Here is a 17,629-nt window from a genome sequence, read left to right as displayed (position 1 = left end):
GGAATCGGCTACACATTTATATTTATTATACGGTAACGCTGATCCTGGATAAAATACTGCTCATTGCTTCCTACCGAAAGTAGACAATATCATGGGAGCCCGCTGTATATGGCACCAGGCACTATTTAACAATCTTTAACAAATGCAGTCAATTTTTTGCTGTAAATGCTAATTGGTGCCCCCCGTATTCCTAATGGAAGGCACAAAAATGACATAATAATGGAGATATTTAGCAGTTAAAGTAAAAGTGTGTTACCAGTCACACTCCGCTGTGCGGACTCATGGATAGAAAAAAATGTATACCGCGGAAATATTTCTAAAAATATGAGAACACGCACAATATGTGCAACTATAATCGCCAGTTCTCAAACCAGGACTCCAGCAGGTTGCAGTTTTTGAAATGTTTGTCTGTATAAAGCATGGAGAAATTTCCATAAAGTCATGCGACTTACTGAAAATGATATATGATCTCACACCAACATAAAAAGCACATGTGCATTTTACGTGTTCCCCCATGTGTACAGAGGCTGCCTCTTATGTCCCCTGATTACAGCATCTTGTACCCTGTATCCATTCTACTTTAATAGCAGTATCGCAGCTGTAGGAATGTCTTGTGACCCTACTAGGGTAAAGGCACAGGGTCCGCACCAAACACGGGCTGCAGATAGTAAATATGGCACCTTTAAGAGAGCTGAAAACAGAACAGCAACCGCTAATAGAGATATTAGGAGGGTCCAAACTCAATCTCCCCCCAGGTTTAATTGGAGATAGTCCATCATCCGGCTGCTCACGGGTCTTCTATGTGTACATGTATAAAGAGGGTAGCTGGGGACAGGGAGGCTCCATCTTTGGAAAATAGGTGAACATGACGGTAACCTGTGATTGAAAAAATTATAAATCATGAAATTTTTATCAGCATGCTGGACTATGTTGCGTATAACACTGCCTGCTTATGAGTTTCATCATAAAATATCCACCCTGATTTTTTTTTTTAATATAGATAAAAAACCGAATGTTCTGCCTGCAGCCACCAGGAGAGGGAGTGAGTGAGCTTCCTACACCCATTGTAATCAGTAATAACACACTATGCACTAGGCTTGTAAGCGCCCTCTAGTGGCAGCGATAAAGTTGATATTCATTTAAAAGGTTAAAGGAAATCTGTCAGCAGAATTTCACCACCCCAAAGTATTTATATGAGCGTGTAGCTCTTTCAAAGACAAGTCCAGCATTCTCTTTACATGGTGTGTTCGTTACTGAGAAATCATCGTTTGATTCAGTATGCAAATGAGGCTGAAGAGCTATGGTAGACCTGAAGCCTGTCACTCCAGCTCTATTCCCAGCGCTGCCTTCTGCTTGACAGATGGCTCCTTTGCCTGAAGTCACACAGCAAGAAGGCTGTCAGTCAAGCAAGAGGTGGCGGCGTTAGGACGAGAACAGAGCTGGAGTGACAGAGGCTTCAAATCTACCATAGCTCTTCAACCTCATTTGCATATTAATTTCAATACTGATTTCTCAATAATGGAGGGATGTACTGTCCTGTAAAGGTATTGTTGATCTTGTTTTTGGAAGGGCTACATGTGCATAAAAAAAAAAAGTTTGGGGCTGAAATCTTGCTGTCAGATTCCCTTTTTAAAGGGGTGTTCCCAGGATTATAACTTATCACCTACTCTGTGGATGGGTGTTATGTACTGGTCTCTGGAACTCTATTAGTTCACTGTGCAGCTGAGCTGCAATACCAGATACAATTCATGGGGCTGTTTTTTTTTGTTTGTTTTTTTAAGAAACTGACCATATATTCCAAATTTATGCTCAATAAACCCATTTATCTACTTTTCTACCCCAGTCCTTTATATGATGCTCCCCTTTTACACTGTTCTTCCTATTATCCATCCAACCTATACAAAAAAATAGTGATCCTGACAAATTTCTCATTTCTGCTACAATACTAGAGACCTTCCCCATATTGCATGCATCAGTTCCTCTCCCACTTACCTTGCTTCAAGCTGGTAAATGGCAGCGTGAATTGTCCCACAAAATCATTACTAGACGTTTTGTCATAATCTTCAACCACAAATCTGACGAGAGCCAATTGAGGGCACAGCACCTCCAGCTGTAGTGTCTCGCGCCACATGGGGTTAAACCCTGTTAAGAATGTTCACATTATTTTGTGTATGTTTTTCATTTATTTTAAGAGGTTTTTTTTTTTTTTTTTAGTTTACTTATACATCTTGGTAATGGACATGTTAATGATATATAAATGGTGAAAAAATAGAAATGTAATTTTTAAAACATCGCAATATATTCAGTATCAAGCTTGAGCACCATGCGTAGAAATACGTTCCTCAGCTGCTATAATTGAGGTTATCTGAGGAATGTTCTGTCACGCTGAATGCACTTCGGCATGTGAATCAAGATCCGTTGCTGGCAGCTCCCTTTGCACTTGCCAACCAATGATGCCCCCCCGATATGCTCAATGGAAGACAAGTCGGGAAATGCTGCAGACCATGGTTGCATCTTTAGGTCTGTTACCTCATGAAGGCCTCTTCATGGTGTAGCTCACGTGGTCTCCAGACCAATCTCCAGTTATCGTTGCATCCATGACTCATCTCTGAAGGGTACAGACCTCTATTCCAGCCTACATTGCCATCTTGCTCTGCTCCATGATGGTCTTTGAGAGCGGTGGTGGCATGTCAAAAGGCCATGTCGCTGGATATCTGGCTTGTAGCCCAATGCTGTGAAAATGCTTTCTGACAGTTTGTGTAGACACTGACACAGAAGACTTAGTATGTGATGGCTAATTTCACTTGCAGTACAGAATTGATTGGTATGCACCATTGTTTGGGGAGACCATGGGGATAACATCATGAAGACGCTTCATGAGGGAATGTCACACCTGTCCCAAAGCTGGGATTATGGTGTGATGTGGCATAATGCATGATAGCAGGACCCCTCTAGTCTTCATTCCAGGTAAACAAAGGACTTGACGTTACATTAATTTGGTCAAGGAACCAGTAATACAACCATTTCTCCATATTTTCCAAGGAGCCGTCTTTCAGCACAACAAGGTTAGGCTGCATGTTGCTCGTGCTACTGTGAGAGGCCTGCATGGCCTAAACGTGCTACCATGGCCTGCAGCGTCTCCGGACTTGTCTTCCATCAGGCACATCTGGGATGTCATTGGTCAGCAATTGCATAGCGAGCTGCCAGCAGAAGATCTTGATTTGCCCAAGTGCATTCAGCATAGCAGAACATTCCTCAGACAACCAGTAATACACGCCTTGGCTGCCATCAATGATGTTAAGTGCAGAGACTTCTGTGCGGGGTGATAATACTTAATACTAAATATATAAAGATGTTTTGAAAATGTAGTTTTCATTTGTCATTATTTCCATGTCATTAACATGTCTATCCAACCTGTGATTTCCATAACTTTTTGTCTTTCCCTCCTTGGTGTTGCATTTTTAATGTTGAGGAGTGTGTGTGTGTATATTACTACTCACAAAATGTGATATTTGGCTTTTGGGTGAAATTTATGGAAAATGTAAAAATGTCACGCTACAGTGATATTTTATCATGAAAGTAGGGCATTTAAGTAGAAGCATTGTTTAAGATTTCCTCATCTTAAACAATTTATTGAAACAAAAGCCAAGAACAGTGGTGGGTCCGGTGATGTTGAGGTGGCAGCAAGCTAGGTCATGGCAGGCTGTAAGCTTGTTTGAAGAGGTGGGTTTTCAGGTTCCGCCTGAAGGATCCAAGTATGGCGGGTAATTGGACGTGTTGAGGCACAGAATTCCATAGGATGGGGGATATTCGGGAGACATCTTGGAGGCGATTGGGTGAGGAACGAATAAGTGTGGAGGAGAGGAGGTGGTCTTGGGAGGACCGGAGATTACGTAAGGGAATACATCGGGAGATTAGTTCAGAGATGTACGGAGGAGAGAGGTTATGGATGGCTTTGTAAGTCAGTATTAGTAGTTTGAACTGGATACGCTGGGCAATTGGGAGCCAGTGAAGGGATTTGCAAAGGGGGGTAGCAGAGGAGTAACGAGTCGAGAGATGGACCAGTCGTGCAGCAGAGTCAAGGATGGATTGGAGGCGTGCAAGAGTGTTAGCAGGTAGGCCACAGAGGAGGATGTTGCAGTAGTCGAGGCGAGAGATGATGAGGGCATGCACAAGCAGTTTAGTAGATTGAGGAAAGGACGCATTCTGGACATATTTTTGAGCTGGAGGTGACAGGCGGTGGCGAGAGCTTGGATGTGGGGTTTGAAGGATAGGGCAGAGTCAAGGGTTACTCCGAGGCAGCGGATTGTCAGTACAGGGGAAAGAGTGATGTCATTTATTATGATAGAAAGCTATGTGAGATGGGGGAAGGATGGTGAGTTCAGTTTGTCCACATTGAGCTTGAGGAAGCGGGAGGAGAAGGAGGATATGGCTGCTAGACATGCTGGGATTCTGGACAGCAGAGAGGTGACATCTGGGCCAGAGAGGTAGAGCTGGGTGTCATCAGCGTACAGATGGTACTGGAAGCCATGGGATTTTATGAGCTGTCCCAGGCCAATGGTATAGGTTGAGATGAGTAGGGGTCCTAGGACAGAGCCTTGAGGGACTCCCAACAGAGAGGGAGCGGGGTGAGGAGGTAGTGTGGGAGACGCTAAATGTGCGGTTAGAAAGGTATGAGGAGATCCAAGCTAGGGCAAGGTCTTTGACGAAAAAGGAAGAGAGGATCTGTAGTAGGAGGCAGTGGTCAACTGTATCGAAAGCAGAAAACCGGTCAAGAAGGAGTACATAGAATTGTCGGTTAGCTTTGGCTGTAAGTAAGTCATTGGTGATTGTGGTAAGGGCAGTACCGGTGGAATTGTGGGGGCGGAAGCCGGATTGTCGGTTGTCGAAGAGAGAGTTAGATGAGAAGTGGGAGGAAAGTTCAGCGTGAACGTGTTGCTCAAGGAATTTGGAGGCAAATGGGAGCAGCGATATGGGGCGATAGCTGGACAAGGCAGTTGGGTCGAAGGATGGCTTTTTGAGGATGGGCGTGATTGTGACATGTTTGAAGGCAGCGGGGAAGGTACCAGAAGTTAGTGATAGGTTGAAGAGATGGGTTAGGGATGGGATGAGTGTGTGGGTGAGGTTGGGGAGGAGATGGGATGGGGAGATGGGATGGGGTCGAGTGCACAAGTGGTGAGGTGCGATTTGGAGAGGAGACGAGCAAGGTCTCTTTCCGTGATGTTGGGAAGGGAGGTTATGGGGGAAGCGCAATGGTGTGGAAAACAAAGGGGTTGTGGTGGTTGGGCAGTAAAGACTTGCCATGTTTGGTCAATCTTGTTTTTGAAGTGTGGCAAACTCCTCAGCAGAGATGACTGAGGTCGGAGGGGACAGTGGAGGGCGGAGGAGAGAGTTAAGTGTTGAATAGCTGTTTGGGGTTGTAGGATAGGGAAGATATGACTGTTGTGAAGTAGGCCTGTTTAGCAGAGGTGAGTGCTGATTTGAATGCGAGTGTTGCTTGTTTGAATGCAGTGAAGTCATCTTGAGACTGTGTTTTCTTCCAACGACACTCTGCAACCCTGGACGCTTGTCGGAGCTGTTTAGTGAGGTTGTGCCAGGGTTATTGACTCTTCGTGCTCTGCCATGCATAAGAGGGGCAACCGAGTCAATAGCTGATGCGAGAGTGGCATTGTAGAAAGCAGTGGCACTGTGTGTCGTGGAGTGAAGATATGGATGTCAATGGTAGAATAGAGTCAGAGAGTGTGTGTGGTTTTCTAGATGTGCAAGGTTTCTGCGGGGGTGTGCTAGTTGCTGGACATGGGTGGCAGGTGAGGAGGACAGAGATGAGATACAAAGTTACGAGCCTCTACACAGAAACTCAGATGATTCCATAGGTTTTCCAAGGGATTCAGGTCTGGAGAAAGTGAAGGCCGCTCCATTTGAGGTTCCCCAGTCTCCAGCAGCCGTTACTAATTATGCGACCTCTATTAGCTGGAGCATTGTTGAAGAAGAAATTAGGCCTGTGTTGTTCATGCAGAAGCACAATGACTGGATTAATGATGTTATTCAAGTAGTAAAGGCTTGTCACTGTACCATTCACAAAGTGTAGGGCATTTCTATACTGCCTAGAGACACCTGCCAACACTAACACCACCACCAACGGCTCGTCTGGTGACAACAGTGACTGACGCATAGTGCTCTCTTTGACGTCTCCAACATCGTTGGCAGCCATCATTTCTGCTCAGCATGAATCAATTTTCAGCAGAGAACAGCACTGAGGCCCACTGGTCCCTTGTCCAGCGTAGATGCTCCCTGGCCCAAGCAAGACGATGATGCCTGTGCCTGGTGGTGTGGTCAGGTACCCTTGCAGTTTGTCTAGCACGCAGACCACGCTGATGTAAAGGGTTTCGAATGGTTTGACGTGACACTTGGGTGCCTCTCACCTCTCTTAAATATCTTGTGATTGTGTGGCATTCATCATCCGATTCCGAAGGGCATTGTTCACAATGAAGCGGTCATCGGTGTGGGATGTGGCCAAAGGACGTCCACCTCTCTGCCTTTCTGTGACTCTTCAAGTCTCTGTATTTCTGTTGCAACCTGCTGATGACTCTGTGACACTTTAAGCTCGGTGACCTCTTCCGTCTGAGAACATCCTGCTTGAAGCCTCGCAAGGGCGAGGTACTGGTAATCAATTGTCAGGTGTGGTCTTGGTCTCCTGATGTAAAAATGTGAACAGCATGATGAGGAGGACTGTTCAAATACCAAGTCTAATTGAACCCCGAAATTTATTGGCCGATTCATGGATCATAAACCTGTGGTGAATTTTGTCATTAAGCTCCTTGTTAGAGATCAGCAAGTTGTGCAAAAAGTACTGAAACATTGAACAGTTGGACATGTGCATCCAAAAGTTTAGAGATAGGCACATTAAGTCTACCTGAAAAGGTTAGAGGGCATTTTAGGATCATCTTGAAATTTCATCCGAAAGCCAAATATCCCTAACTTTTTGTGAGTAGTGTATGTATGTGGTCCACCTGAACATGACATTAACCTGATGTGCAAGAAGGGTATTTTCATCTCACCATTATTGAGGATGTAATTAGTCTCCCTTTCCCTCTTCTTCCCTAAACTGTGAATCTCCACACGTACAAACGGGTCCACAATAGAGTTTGGATTTTCCTGATTTAGTTTAGGAAGCTGCTGAGCTGAAATAATCTATGGAAAAAAAAAAATCAAATGTAAAATTTTTCATAAAACAAGCCCAGGTTTAATATCATAAAAAAATACTTTATTAAAATCCATTTAGCATCCCTATAAACTGGACCTTTTAGAGCAGTGTTCCCCAAATTGCAGCTCCCCAGCTGTTACAAGACTACAACTCCTATTGCGCCCCAAAATATCCTGTGGATATACTATAAGGCTAAGTGCCCACGATGCAGAAATGCTCCGGATTTTTCCTGAGCGTTTCTGCATCTCCCTGGCAGAAAAAACGCATGCGGATTTTATATGCATTTTTCCTGCCAGGGACAAGCGTAAGTGAAGCGTTTTTACATGCATTTCTGCATGCGGGTTGTCAAGCGTTTTCCAAGCGATTTTAGCATCACTTGGAAAGTGGTTGACAACTTGGTCACACTATATAAATCCATGCAACTGGCATTGATTTGTATAGTGTGACCGTAAAAGAATGGTAAAAAATAAATATTATACTTACCTTCTGATGGCCCCCGGTGTCTTTATCCGATCCGTCCGGTGTCTAGCGGTGGTCTAAAAGGACCTTCCATGACGTCATTTAGTCATGTGACGGGTCACGCGACCGCCGACGTCAGCGGTTGCATGACCTGTCACCTGACTAAATGACGTCATGGCAGGTCCTTTTAGACCATCGCGAGCTGCCGGTGAGCCAGGAAGGATCGCTATGGAGACCGGGGGCCATCGGAAGGTAAGTATAATGTATATTTTTTATTTTATTCTTTTTTTTTTTTACAGGTACTATGGTACCCAGGTCTGGAGGATAGTATCCTCTTCTCCAAACCCGGGTACCATCTGCACATTGAACCGCATGATATCTGCATGTGCACATTTAGTGATGTGGATATTATGCGATTCAATGCAAGTCAATGGCGGCGAAAACGCCGCCATTCCGCAAAATAATTGGTAGTGCTGCGGATTTTTCCGCAATGATAATCCGCAGCGGAAATTTCTGCAGCGGAGTTGCCGCTGAGGAAATGCTTAAAAAACGCATAGTGGGCACACAGCCTTAATGTCTGAGATGGGAATATTCCTTGAAAGAGGACCTTTCACCAGTTTGAGCATAGCCACATCATGGAATAGAAGTTGCAGAGCTGAAGAGAACATAGCTTTTTAGCTTTTTTTTTCTAATTTCTTATCATTGTTGCTGAAATGTTAGATTGTAAAGTTTTAGATTCTAATTTGTAAGTCTAACAGGCGTGTCCTTTTCACATCTCTACTGTACTCCCCTCACCCACATTGATTGCCATGACATGAAAGTTAGAAGTGTTTGTAATGACACTTAGCTCTGCTGTACTCTACACAGTAGATGAAGAGATCACAGAGGAGAGAAGGGCTGTCTGTTCTTTTTTCCCTGGATGATGCCTCCTGCTTATGATTGGTCAGTGTCATGCGGGGGACAAAGACCTCCAGCTTTTATCTCACCACAGTCAGTGTAAGGACAGAGAGAGTACAGCATAGCTGTGCAAAAGTACATGATCCCAGAAAAGAATCTCTGATAACGTCCAGCTGGGCTAATGGTAAATTATAACCTAAACTCTACAATCTAATATTTCTGCAAAAATATGAGAAATTAAAAAAAATTTTTTACTCAGCTTTGCAACCACTATTCCATGTTGTGACCAGTTTAACATGACCACACCGATGAATGGTCCTTTATAAGAGAAAAGTATTGCTACCTGCAGCCAGCACTCGGGGGAGTGTATAGCATACAGATTTATATAGCTCATATTGAACAATAAGGCTATGTGCACACATTGAGTAAATAGATGCAGAAATTTCTGTACCATTTCTGCATCTCTTGGCAGGAAAAACGCAGCTACAAAAACGCACGTTTTTCCCCTGCGTTTTTGACTGATTTGAATGAAGTCTGGTAAAAAAACGTGGGGCAAAAAATCACAGAGAATTTGCAGATTATTTTCTGCACCAAGTCTGTAAGTCAAAAATAAGCAACGTGTGCATGACAGGTTTCTCATTCACTTTGCTGGCATCAGGATTGCTTCAAGTTTAGCTAGCAAATCTATGAATTGTGCACACAGCCTAACAATCTGTTAGCAGTACGCTCCTAAATTCCTTTAGTGACGGCTGAAGAAAGTCAGAATTTTTGTTCTTAATCCACATAAAAGCCTAAAACTTCTTTTAAGCTTCCATATATACTCGTTTCCTAATGCTACACAATTATGTTTGTATGACTCGAGGCCTCATCTGGTTTTCCATTCTACCAAGAAAAGTTATACCATGCTTGCTCTGTACAGGTATGTCAGATACATTCCCATTTTATAGATTTTTCCCTTTATGGGTGAAGCCAACTGGTCAGACTGCCTGTTGCACTTGGCAGGTATGTTATGACCCATGATGCAGCCCAAAGCTCACCCTGACATTCAGAATCTTCAAACTGCCGCTGCCATCCTCTGGATTAAACAGAGTATCCTCTTTACATAAGAATTTGGGTTTCAGGACATAACCACAGGCACCATTGTCCAGGAAACGTCCGCGGTTCAAGTCCATTGTGTAGCCAGGGGTCTGAAAGTTCAGAGCCACTGAAAAAGAGAAATGTGAACAGTGAGAAAAGGAAGGGAAAAGATCACAAGATAATCGTTAGAAATTTTGATATTTGTATTCATAGGCTCTCTGAACAAGCACTCCACCAATCATGGCAGTTTTAATCATAGCAGGATCCTACCTACCCATATAAATGTAGGCTATTTGCCCGGAGAGGAATCACATAAGGTTAGGTCCCCAGCAAAGAAGATCACCTTGTCATGGCTGCTAGGCACACATGGATTGGCCAATTTATGCGCTAAGTATCTTCGTATTTTCTTGAGTAGTAATGCAATTCCAATTTCATATATTTCATGTTTACATGCTATTGTGTTACAGAGTGCTACTTTATTTGTTAGTTATGTATGGAGATGGCTACTCTTAATATTCACCTGTTCAGACCAGTATTTTTTTTGGAAGTGACGTTCAGTCTTTTGATATTAAGATGATCATTAGAGGCACCAAGTGTGTCCTTACCAAGTTGGCAGCCCGCATTCCACATCTCTTGCGGACTAAAGTTAGAAGAGTTGGCTCTTAATCCATCAGGGTAAATGCGACTGAGTTGTCGGGTATTGTAACGAACTATAGCATTTCCTGCAAGAAGATAAATTGGATAATCAGCTGGAAAACAGTGATGAATGAGAAGTATATAAAAAAAATGGCAGATAACAGAATGCAACTCTTTGTGAATTTAATATCAGCAACAGAACACAGGAATTCTAAATCCACGAATATACCCTCAATAGAGAGGAAGCCATTGATTGTCTCATTATAAAAGTCATTCTCTCATATTTATTCAAAGAGCCCAGGATCCGGAAGACAAAAAAAAAATCAAAGTCATCATTTCTTAATTATTTCTGATTCTGGAAAAGTGGCTTATAACCAGGTTGTGAAAGAAAAATTTTACTTCGAGGAATACTCCGGACAAAACTGGTACACTGCGTTACCCATGTATTGCTCTCCATCCCCGCAGGTTTGCCCATGGGTGTTATTTTAGCCTTGGCCTGTTTAAGGGAGCCATATTGCTGTCATATGTTATTGTGCGTGCTCCCAACACAAAGCCAGACCTTCAGTAGTTATAATGCCAAATACTAAAATTAGATCAGAACCACTTGTGATCAGGTAATGCGGCAGTAATGTAAGCTTTAAAGGAAGTCGGTCAATTCTAATATCCAGTTTAAAGGGAACCTGTCAATCATTTCATGCTGTCCAAACCACAATAGCATGAATCACAGTCTGTCTGCACAATTGTGCAAGAAAAAAGGAAAGGATTCCAGCTTCTAAAGTGCAGCAGACAATTCTTTATTCCATAAAAACAGATTCCGTAGTTAAAACAAGATTAGCTACGCGTTTCGAACACTCCAATCTGCGTTCTTTTTCAAAGCTCAGCTTTGGGAGGCACTGTCTATGGTCATTTCAGGGCTGACTAGCAACTGAGGGTCAGCTATGGATTGCCCTTATAAGGGCAGGAGTCTTGGGGTCCTAGGGTCAGCCATAGAAACAGGGTCTGTCAGGGTCAGTTAATGAACACCATCTCTGTGTATTATATGTGTTTTGTGTGTGTGCTTTTTACCATGTTTATCATTTTTTAAATAACATATAAAAAGTTATATTTTAAGTCTGCTAGAATTGCTGCAAAACTATATTGATTAGCAGTCTTTTGGCCTTGGGGATATTTTGTTATCTATTGTATATATTGCTTCTAGTTCTTGGTCAGTCTTGCTATTATGTGTACCTTAAAGGGATTGTCTCGTGCTTCTCACTTCCTATCTGCACACATCCTGGTAGGTATATGCCGACTCAAAGTTATCAACGATCCCCATCGCGATGTGGAAGTGAGCAGTGAATACTCTTTTATGTCTGCTTATCTGCTTCTCTATTATGTAAGCTTAGCATCTCCACATGTAAAAACTCTAATGCCGACATACTTAAAATTAATCTGTCAACAGGTTTTTGCTACCTAATCTAAGAGCAATAGTGTGTAGGGACAGAGACCCCGATTCCAACAATGTGTCACTTACTGCTACCATGTAATCCTCTATATGGATAAGCTCAGTGCATAGGCTGAAAGCTGACACGGATTGGCAAATTTTTGCCTATGCACAGTGTACACAGAAAGCTGCCAATCAGTGGTGTGGGTGCAGTTATACCGGGCTCAGCATTCAGAGAGCTGCTAGATCTGCAGCAGATAAAACAGATATTTTATCAAAACTGCAGCATGCAGCTCAGTAAGTGATACATCGCTGAAATCATGGTCTTTGTCCCTACATCCTACTGCTCTCAGATTAAGTAGCAAAAACATGGTGACAGATTCCCACTAAGGTTTAACCAGTTTTCCCAGGAACATATAAAAAAGTTTCTTTAATATATTGGTTATAATAACTTCTTTGGGGAGCTCCTCATCTCTACCCCAGACATTGGATGTAGTATACTTACCACCGTCCTTCATCAGTCTTCGCACCTTGTCCTCGCTGAATGAGCTCATCTCACACGCTTTCCCCGGCTGGTCACGATACTCCACAGACTGGCAATAGACCACCAGGTCAGAGAGCTCCTGTGCAATGTCCTGGATAGAAGAAGAGGTCATCTCATACGTATATTATACTGAACAAATGACACCTCTGCATCAAATCCTTCATCACATCTCCAGGCTGCATTATAATGTACCCCATACAACTCATCCAGATCCCCACTGTTTACACACTCACCATCCTGCTTCTTCCGTCCTCCTCCTCCGATGATCTGCGCTCACTGAGCTTCTTTGCCTTCACAAGGATTTTCCCCTTCAAAGCCTAAGAAATAACAGCACAAACTAATATGCCAGCCATAAAGTATTGGAGGAGATGTATAATAGCATTACTCAGTGGATATCAAGTGGTATCAGGGACTTGTGGCAGCCATATTGGTTGTTGCCAGCTCATAAAGTTTTAGATGCCTCTCACCCAGCCAAACCAGATCTCACACTTTGCACTGACGAGGGACAGTACCCCGACACACAGTGTCTGCAAATTGAGATTCCTGGTTTGGCTTTTATCCTAAATCATATGACAAGGTTCATTAAAGGGTCCATATTGACTTTTAGGATTTCTACTTCTGATAGGTGGCACTAGAGTTCTAGTCCTCTTGCTCTCCGAAGAGACAATTTGCATATTTAATTTCCCAGAGGAGCATTGCGGCTTAAAAGTCTCACCTTGGTATGTCAGGCTTGACATGTCACTCTCTGCAAGGAGAAACGTTACCCCTTGGATCATGACTTTAGGGGGAAAATCTCTTAAAGTATCGTAGAGGGGACATTGATGGCTATTCACTAGTGTACTATTCTCTTGACAAGAGAAGTCACTGGTCCTCAGCCCACAAAATCGTCATGATCTCCCATCCTAAACAGTATTTTTTGGCAGGACCGGCCAACCAACCATCTGACTTGTATGGAGGGGAGCTCTCTCAACTTTTTGCTATAGATAATGTTGACAGATAGAAGGATCAGGTGTCTGGAGGAAACAGATGTGTATGGGGGTAACAGAGGGCTCTAAGGGGAACAAAGGTGTCTGGAGGAAACGCGTGTCTAGTTGGAACAGAGGTGTCTGGGGGAACAGAAGTCTCTGGTGGGAATAGAGGTGTCTGTGTGGAAAAGAGGTGTCTGGATGGAACAGAAGTGTCTAGTTGGAACAGAGGTATCTGGGAGGGGCAACCATAGGTCTCTTGGGAGATCAGAAATATCTGGTGGGAATAGAGGTGTCTGGTTGGAACAGTGGTGTCTGGAGGGATAAAAAGGTCTCTAGGGTTAATAGAGGTGTGTGGCAACATTTTACTCCACTGCCCCCACTGAAATACATGTACACTTGGCTGAAATGAACGTTCATGTGTATTGGGGGTTGGAAGAGACATTTTTTGGACAACTCCAGTTTAATCAATTCAGGATCCTAATTAAAATAAAAACAGAGTATACTCACCTCTTGCAGGGGCGCTGTTCCAGCAATATTGGTGCCGCTGTTCCCGGAGAGTGACGTGACATATCACAGGTCAGCTACAGCCAATGTGCAGACGGTTTTTTGGCTACAGTTCATCAATTTTCCATTAGTACGGACATCCTCTCTGATGACATAATAAAGGCTGCAGCTGTCATTGGCTTCAGACTGCACGTGACACACAAAGTGTCTCCAGGAACAGCGACACCAACATCGCTGTAACGACACCCCTGTTGTTTTTATTTTCAGAATTACAAAAATATTCATATGGCATATATATATCTTTCAGCTGGGGACATAATGGTGTAGGTCCCCTCCTAATTTTTTTTTTTTTTTTTGTGAAATGGATTAATTTAATAATTCAACCTACAAATGAGCACCTAGGATGCGCACAAACCACCTACACATACAGTTATATGAAAAAGTTTGGGCACCCCTATTAATCTTAAGCTTAATGTTTTCTTAAAATTGGTGTTTTTGCAACAGCTATTTCAGTTTGATATATGTAATAACTGTTGGACACAGTAATGTTTCTGCCTTGAAATGAGGTTTATTGTACTAACAGAAAATGTGCAATCTGCATTAAAACAAAATTTGACAGGTGCATAAGTATGGGCACCCTTATCATTTTCTTGTTTTAAATACTCCTACCTACTTTTTACTGACTTACTAAAGCACTTTTTTTGGTTTTGTAACCTCATTGAGCTTTGAACTTCATAGCCAGGTGTATGCAATCATGAGAAAAGCTACTTAAAGAGGCCACTTGCAAGTTGTTCTCCTGTTTGAATCTCCTCTGAAGAGTGCCATCATGGGCTCCTCAAAACAACTGTCAAATGTTCTGAGAACAAAGATTATTCAACATAGTTGTTCAGGGGAAGGATACAAAAAGCTGTCTCAGAGATTTAACCTGTCAGTTTCCACTGTGAGGAACATGGTAAGAAAATGGAAGAACACAGGGACAGTTCTTGTTAAGGCCAGAAGTGGCAGGCCAAGAAAAACATCAGAAAGGCAGAGAAGAAGAATGGTGAGATCAGTCAAGGACAATCCTCAGACCACCTCCAGAGAGCTGCAGCATCAACTTGCTGCAGATGGTGTCACTGTGCATCGGTCAACTATACAACGCAGTTTGCACAAGGAGAAGCTGTATGGGAGAGTGATGCGAAAGAAGCCGTTTCATCAAGCACGCCACAAACAAAGTCGGCTGAGGTATGCAAAAGCACATTTGGAGAATCCAATTTCTTTTTGGAAGAAGGTCCTGTGGACTGATGAAACCAAGATTGAGTTGTTTGGTCATACAAAAAGGCGTTATGCATGGCGTCAAAAAAACACAGCATTCCAAGAAAAACACTTGCTACCCACAGTAAAATTTGGTGGAGGTTCCATCATGCTTTGGGGCTGTGTGGCCAATGCCGGCACCGGGAATCTTGTTAAAGTTGAGGGACGCATGGATTCCACTCAGTATCAGCAGATTCTTGACAATAATGTTCAAGAATCAGTGATAAAGTTGAAGTTACGCAGGGGATGGATCTTTCAGCAAGACAATGATCCAAAGCACCGCTCCAAATCTACTCAGGCATTCATGCAGAGGAACAATTACAATGTTCTGGAATGGTCATCCCAGTCCCCAGACCTGAATATCATTGAACATCTGTGGGATCATTTGAAGAGGGCTGTCCATGCTCGGCGACCATCAAACTTAACTGAACTGGAATTGTTTTGTAAAGAGGAATGGTCAAAAATACCTTCATCCAGGATCCAGGAACTCATTAAAAGCTACAGGAAGCGACTAGAGGCTGTTATTTTTGCAAAAGTAGGATCTACTAAATATTAATGTCACTTTTCTGGTGAGGTGCCCATACTTATGCACCTGTCAAATTTTGTTTGAATGCAGATTGCACATTTTCTGTTAGTACAATAAACCTCATTTCAAGGCAGAAACATTACTGTGTCCAACAGTTATTACATATATCAAACTGAAATAGCTGTTGCAAAAACACCAATTTTAAGAAAACATTAAGCTTAAGATTAATAGGGGTGCCCAAACTTTTTCATATAACTGTATACTAAAATCAATAATTGTATTATTTGACAAATTTCAACAAGACGTACATATTAAAATAAATGAATGAGGTCAAATGCTAATACATTTAGAAATACAATTCCAATATATACAGAGAATAATAAAGTTCTAGTTCAACTAAGGAGGTAGATGATTACAACAAGAAACCGGTCAAAGATCTAGTTATTGCTTACCCATGTTGTGTATAATGTGGGATCCACTCCATGCGCCCGACGCACGTTTTGCTATTACTACTTTTCAAGGGGATATGCTCTAAGACGATTATCTATGACAGTATATAGTGGCATTTGACTTTAGTATATGGGATTACTATAATGTACTTTGACATATAGGTCTAGTGAACTATATCATCAAGATTATTATCAATGACTGCTTTATAATTGCCTATCTTTTTGGTTGCACTTGCACTTTATTTCTAAATGTATTGGCATTTGACTTTATTACAAGTAGCTAGTTCATTGTATTGATACACATTTTTATCTGATGATAACACCTGTGATGTGGTCCAAACTTCTTTTTCCTGTTCCTCTTTGAAGACCTCATTCATTTACTTTAATATGATTGTATGTTTTGTGGAAATTTGTGTAATAAAACAATTATTGATTTTAATATTTGTGTAGGTGGATTATGAGCACCCTACGCACACGTGTAGGTTGAATTGTTTTTATTTTCGTTAGGGACCAGAATAGATTAAGCTGAGGATGTCTAGTAGTGCAAAACCCCTTTAGTAGATATGGCTAACTAGTAATGTGATACGTGTGTTATCTCACCTCTGGGGATGGAAGTGTAGATGGATCGGCATTCCTTATTGGAGCTGTTAGTAACACATCTCCGAGGATGGTCCGGAGGTGATGAGCCATTATCTCTTGCTGTTTCGACCCACAATGATTCTCAATGGATAAGATGACCGGATACGGCGAATACTGTCATATTTAACAAGAAATACAAATACATACAATAAAATACACACTAGCAGTATTATTCTCCATATCACAAGGATTGTTTCACAGTTAATAAGGTCTCATTGTAGTGGCTGTCTGTACTATCCTGTGGATACAGACGCTATACTGTGGTCACATTATACATCTATGTAGGGCAGGCCTTATGCGGCATAGAAAAACAAGATTCATCATCTCAACACTTCAAGGTAACAATAGCAGTTTGTTAGATGCGCTGCATGGGCAAGGGTGTGGGCCGGTTCCCTGGACGAGATTAAGGTAAAGTGGATGATTTCAGCAACTGCAAATGAAAAATTAAAAATATATATTTATTTGATCTCCCTAAAATATCATAGATGAAATAAATTAAAAGAAACACTTTACCTACTCGTTTCAAACCCATGTAATGCCCTTAGTCATAGACCTGCATGGGCTTGAAACGCGTAGGCCAAGTGTTTCTTTTAAAAAAAATTGTCTTTGAAATTTTAAAGTGATGAAATAAATATGTATTTTTAATTTTTACAATTGCGGATGCTGAAATTATCCACTTTACCTTATCCGGCATATCTAGTCGACATGTAACAATGGGGCGTATTTGTGCAGCTAGATGCGTCAGAATTTTGGAAGTTTTTTTTTCATGATTTGCACCATACCTTTGATGTGTTTTACACACATTTTATGACTTGTCTGATTATGTGCAATGCCCTTATAGAATACTCCTTGGTTTTTCCATCGTATATATTTGCCATATTCTAATCCTTTGGATCCATATCAGATGTGTCAGGTTTGCAGTATTGAATCTGATTGGCTCTCATTTTTCCTAAATACCATGTCTAATTGATCTGCACATATGCTGTGAACAAGAGCTACTTTAAGCCCAA

General features: G+C 42.1%; 1 protein-coding gene across 2 annotated transcripts in view; it reads right to left on the bottom strand.

The window, feature by feature from the left end:
- Positions 1 to 25: 25 nt before the first annotated feature.
- PLCD3 (phospholipase C delta 3) overlaps positions 26 to 17,629 on the bottom strand; it is a 78,327-nt gene continuing 60,723 nt past the window's right edge. The window contains exons 8-15 of one of the 2 annotated variants that reach the window (XM_073683180.1): positions 16,581 to 16,733; positions 12,474 to 12,557; positions 12,202 to 12,331; positions 10,243 to 10,359; positions 9,598 to 9,764; positions 7,059 to 7,191; positions 1,993 to 2,142; positions 26 to 876 (exon numbers count right to left, since the gene is read on the bottom strand). In XM_073683180.1, the coding sequence (XP_073539281.1) occupies positions 788 to 876; positions 1,993 to 2,142; positions 7,059 to 7,191; positions 9,598 to 9,764; positions 10,243 to 10,359; positions 12,202 to 12,331; positions 12,474 to 12,557; positions 16,581 to 16,733 (1,023 nt within the window). In that variant the 3' untranslated portion in view covers positions 26 to 787. Of the gene's footprint in view, positions 877 to 1,992; positions 2,143 to 6,551; positions 6,695 to 7,058; positions 7,192 to 9,597; positions 9,765 to 10,242; positions 10,360 to 12,201; positions 12,332 to 12,473; positions 12,558 to 16,580; positions 16,734 to 17,629 lie in introns of those variants that run through there. The other variant, XM_073683181.1, reaches the window with a different exon arrangement.

This window comes from Phyllobates terribilis, unplaced genomic scaffold (assembly GCF_046119375.1).
Source record: "Phyllobates terribilis strain yellow unplaced genomic scaffold, ASM4611937v1 Scaffold_5__5_contigs__length_657084704, whole genome shotgun sequence".
Taxonomy (NCBI): domain Eukaryota; kingdom Metazoa; phylum Chordata; class Amphibia; order Anura; family Dendrobatidae; genus Phyllobates; species Phyllobates terribilis.
This window is presented reverse-complemented; position numbering and strand designations above follow the sequence as displayed.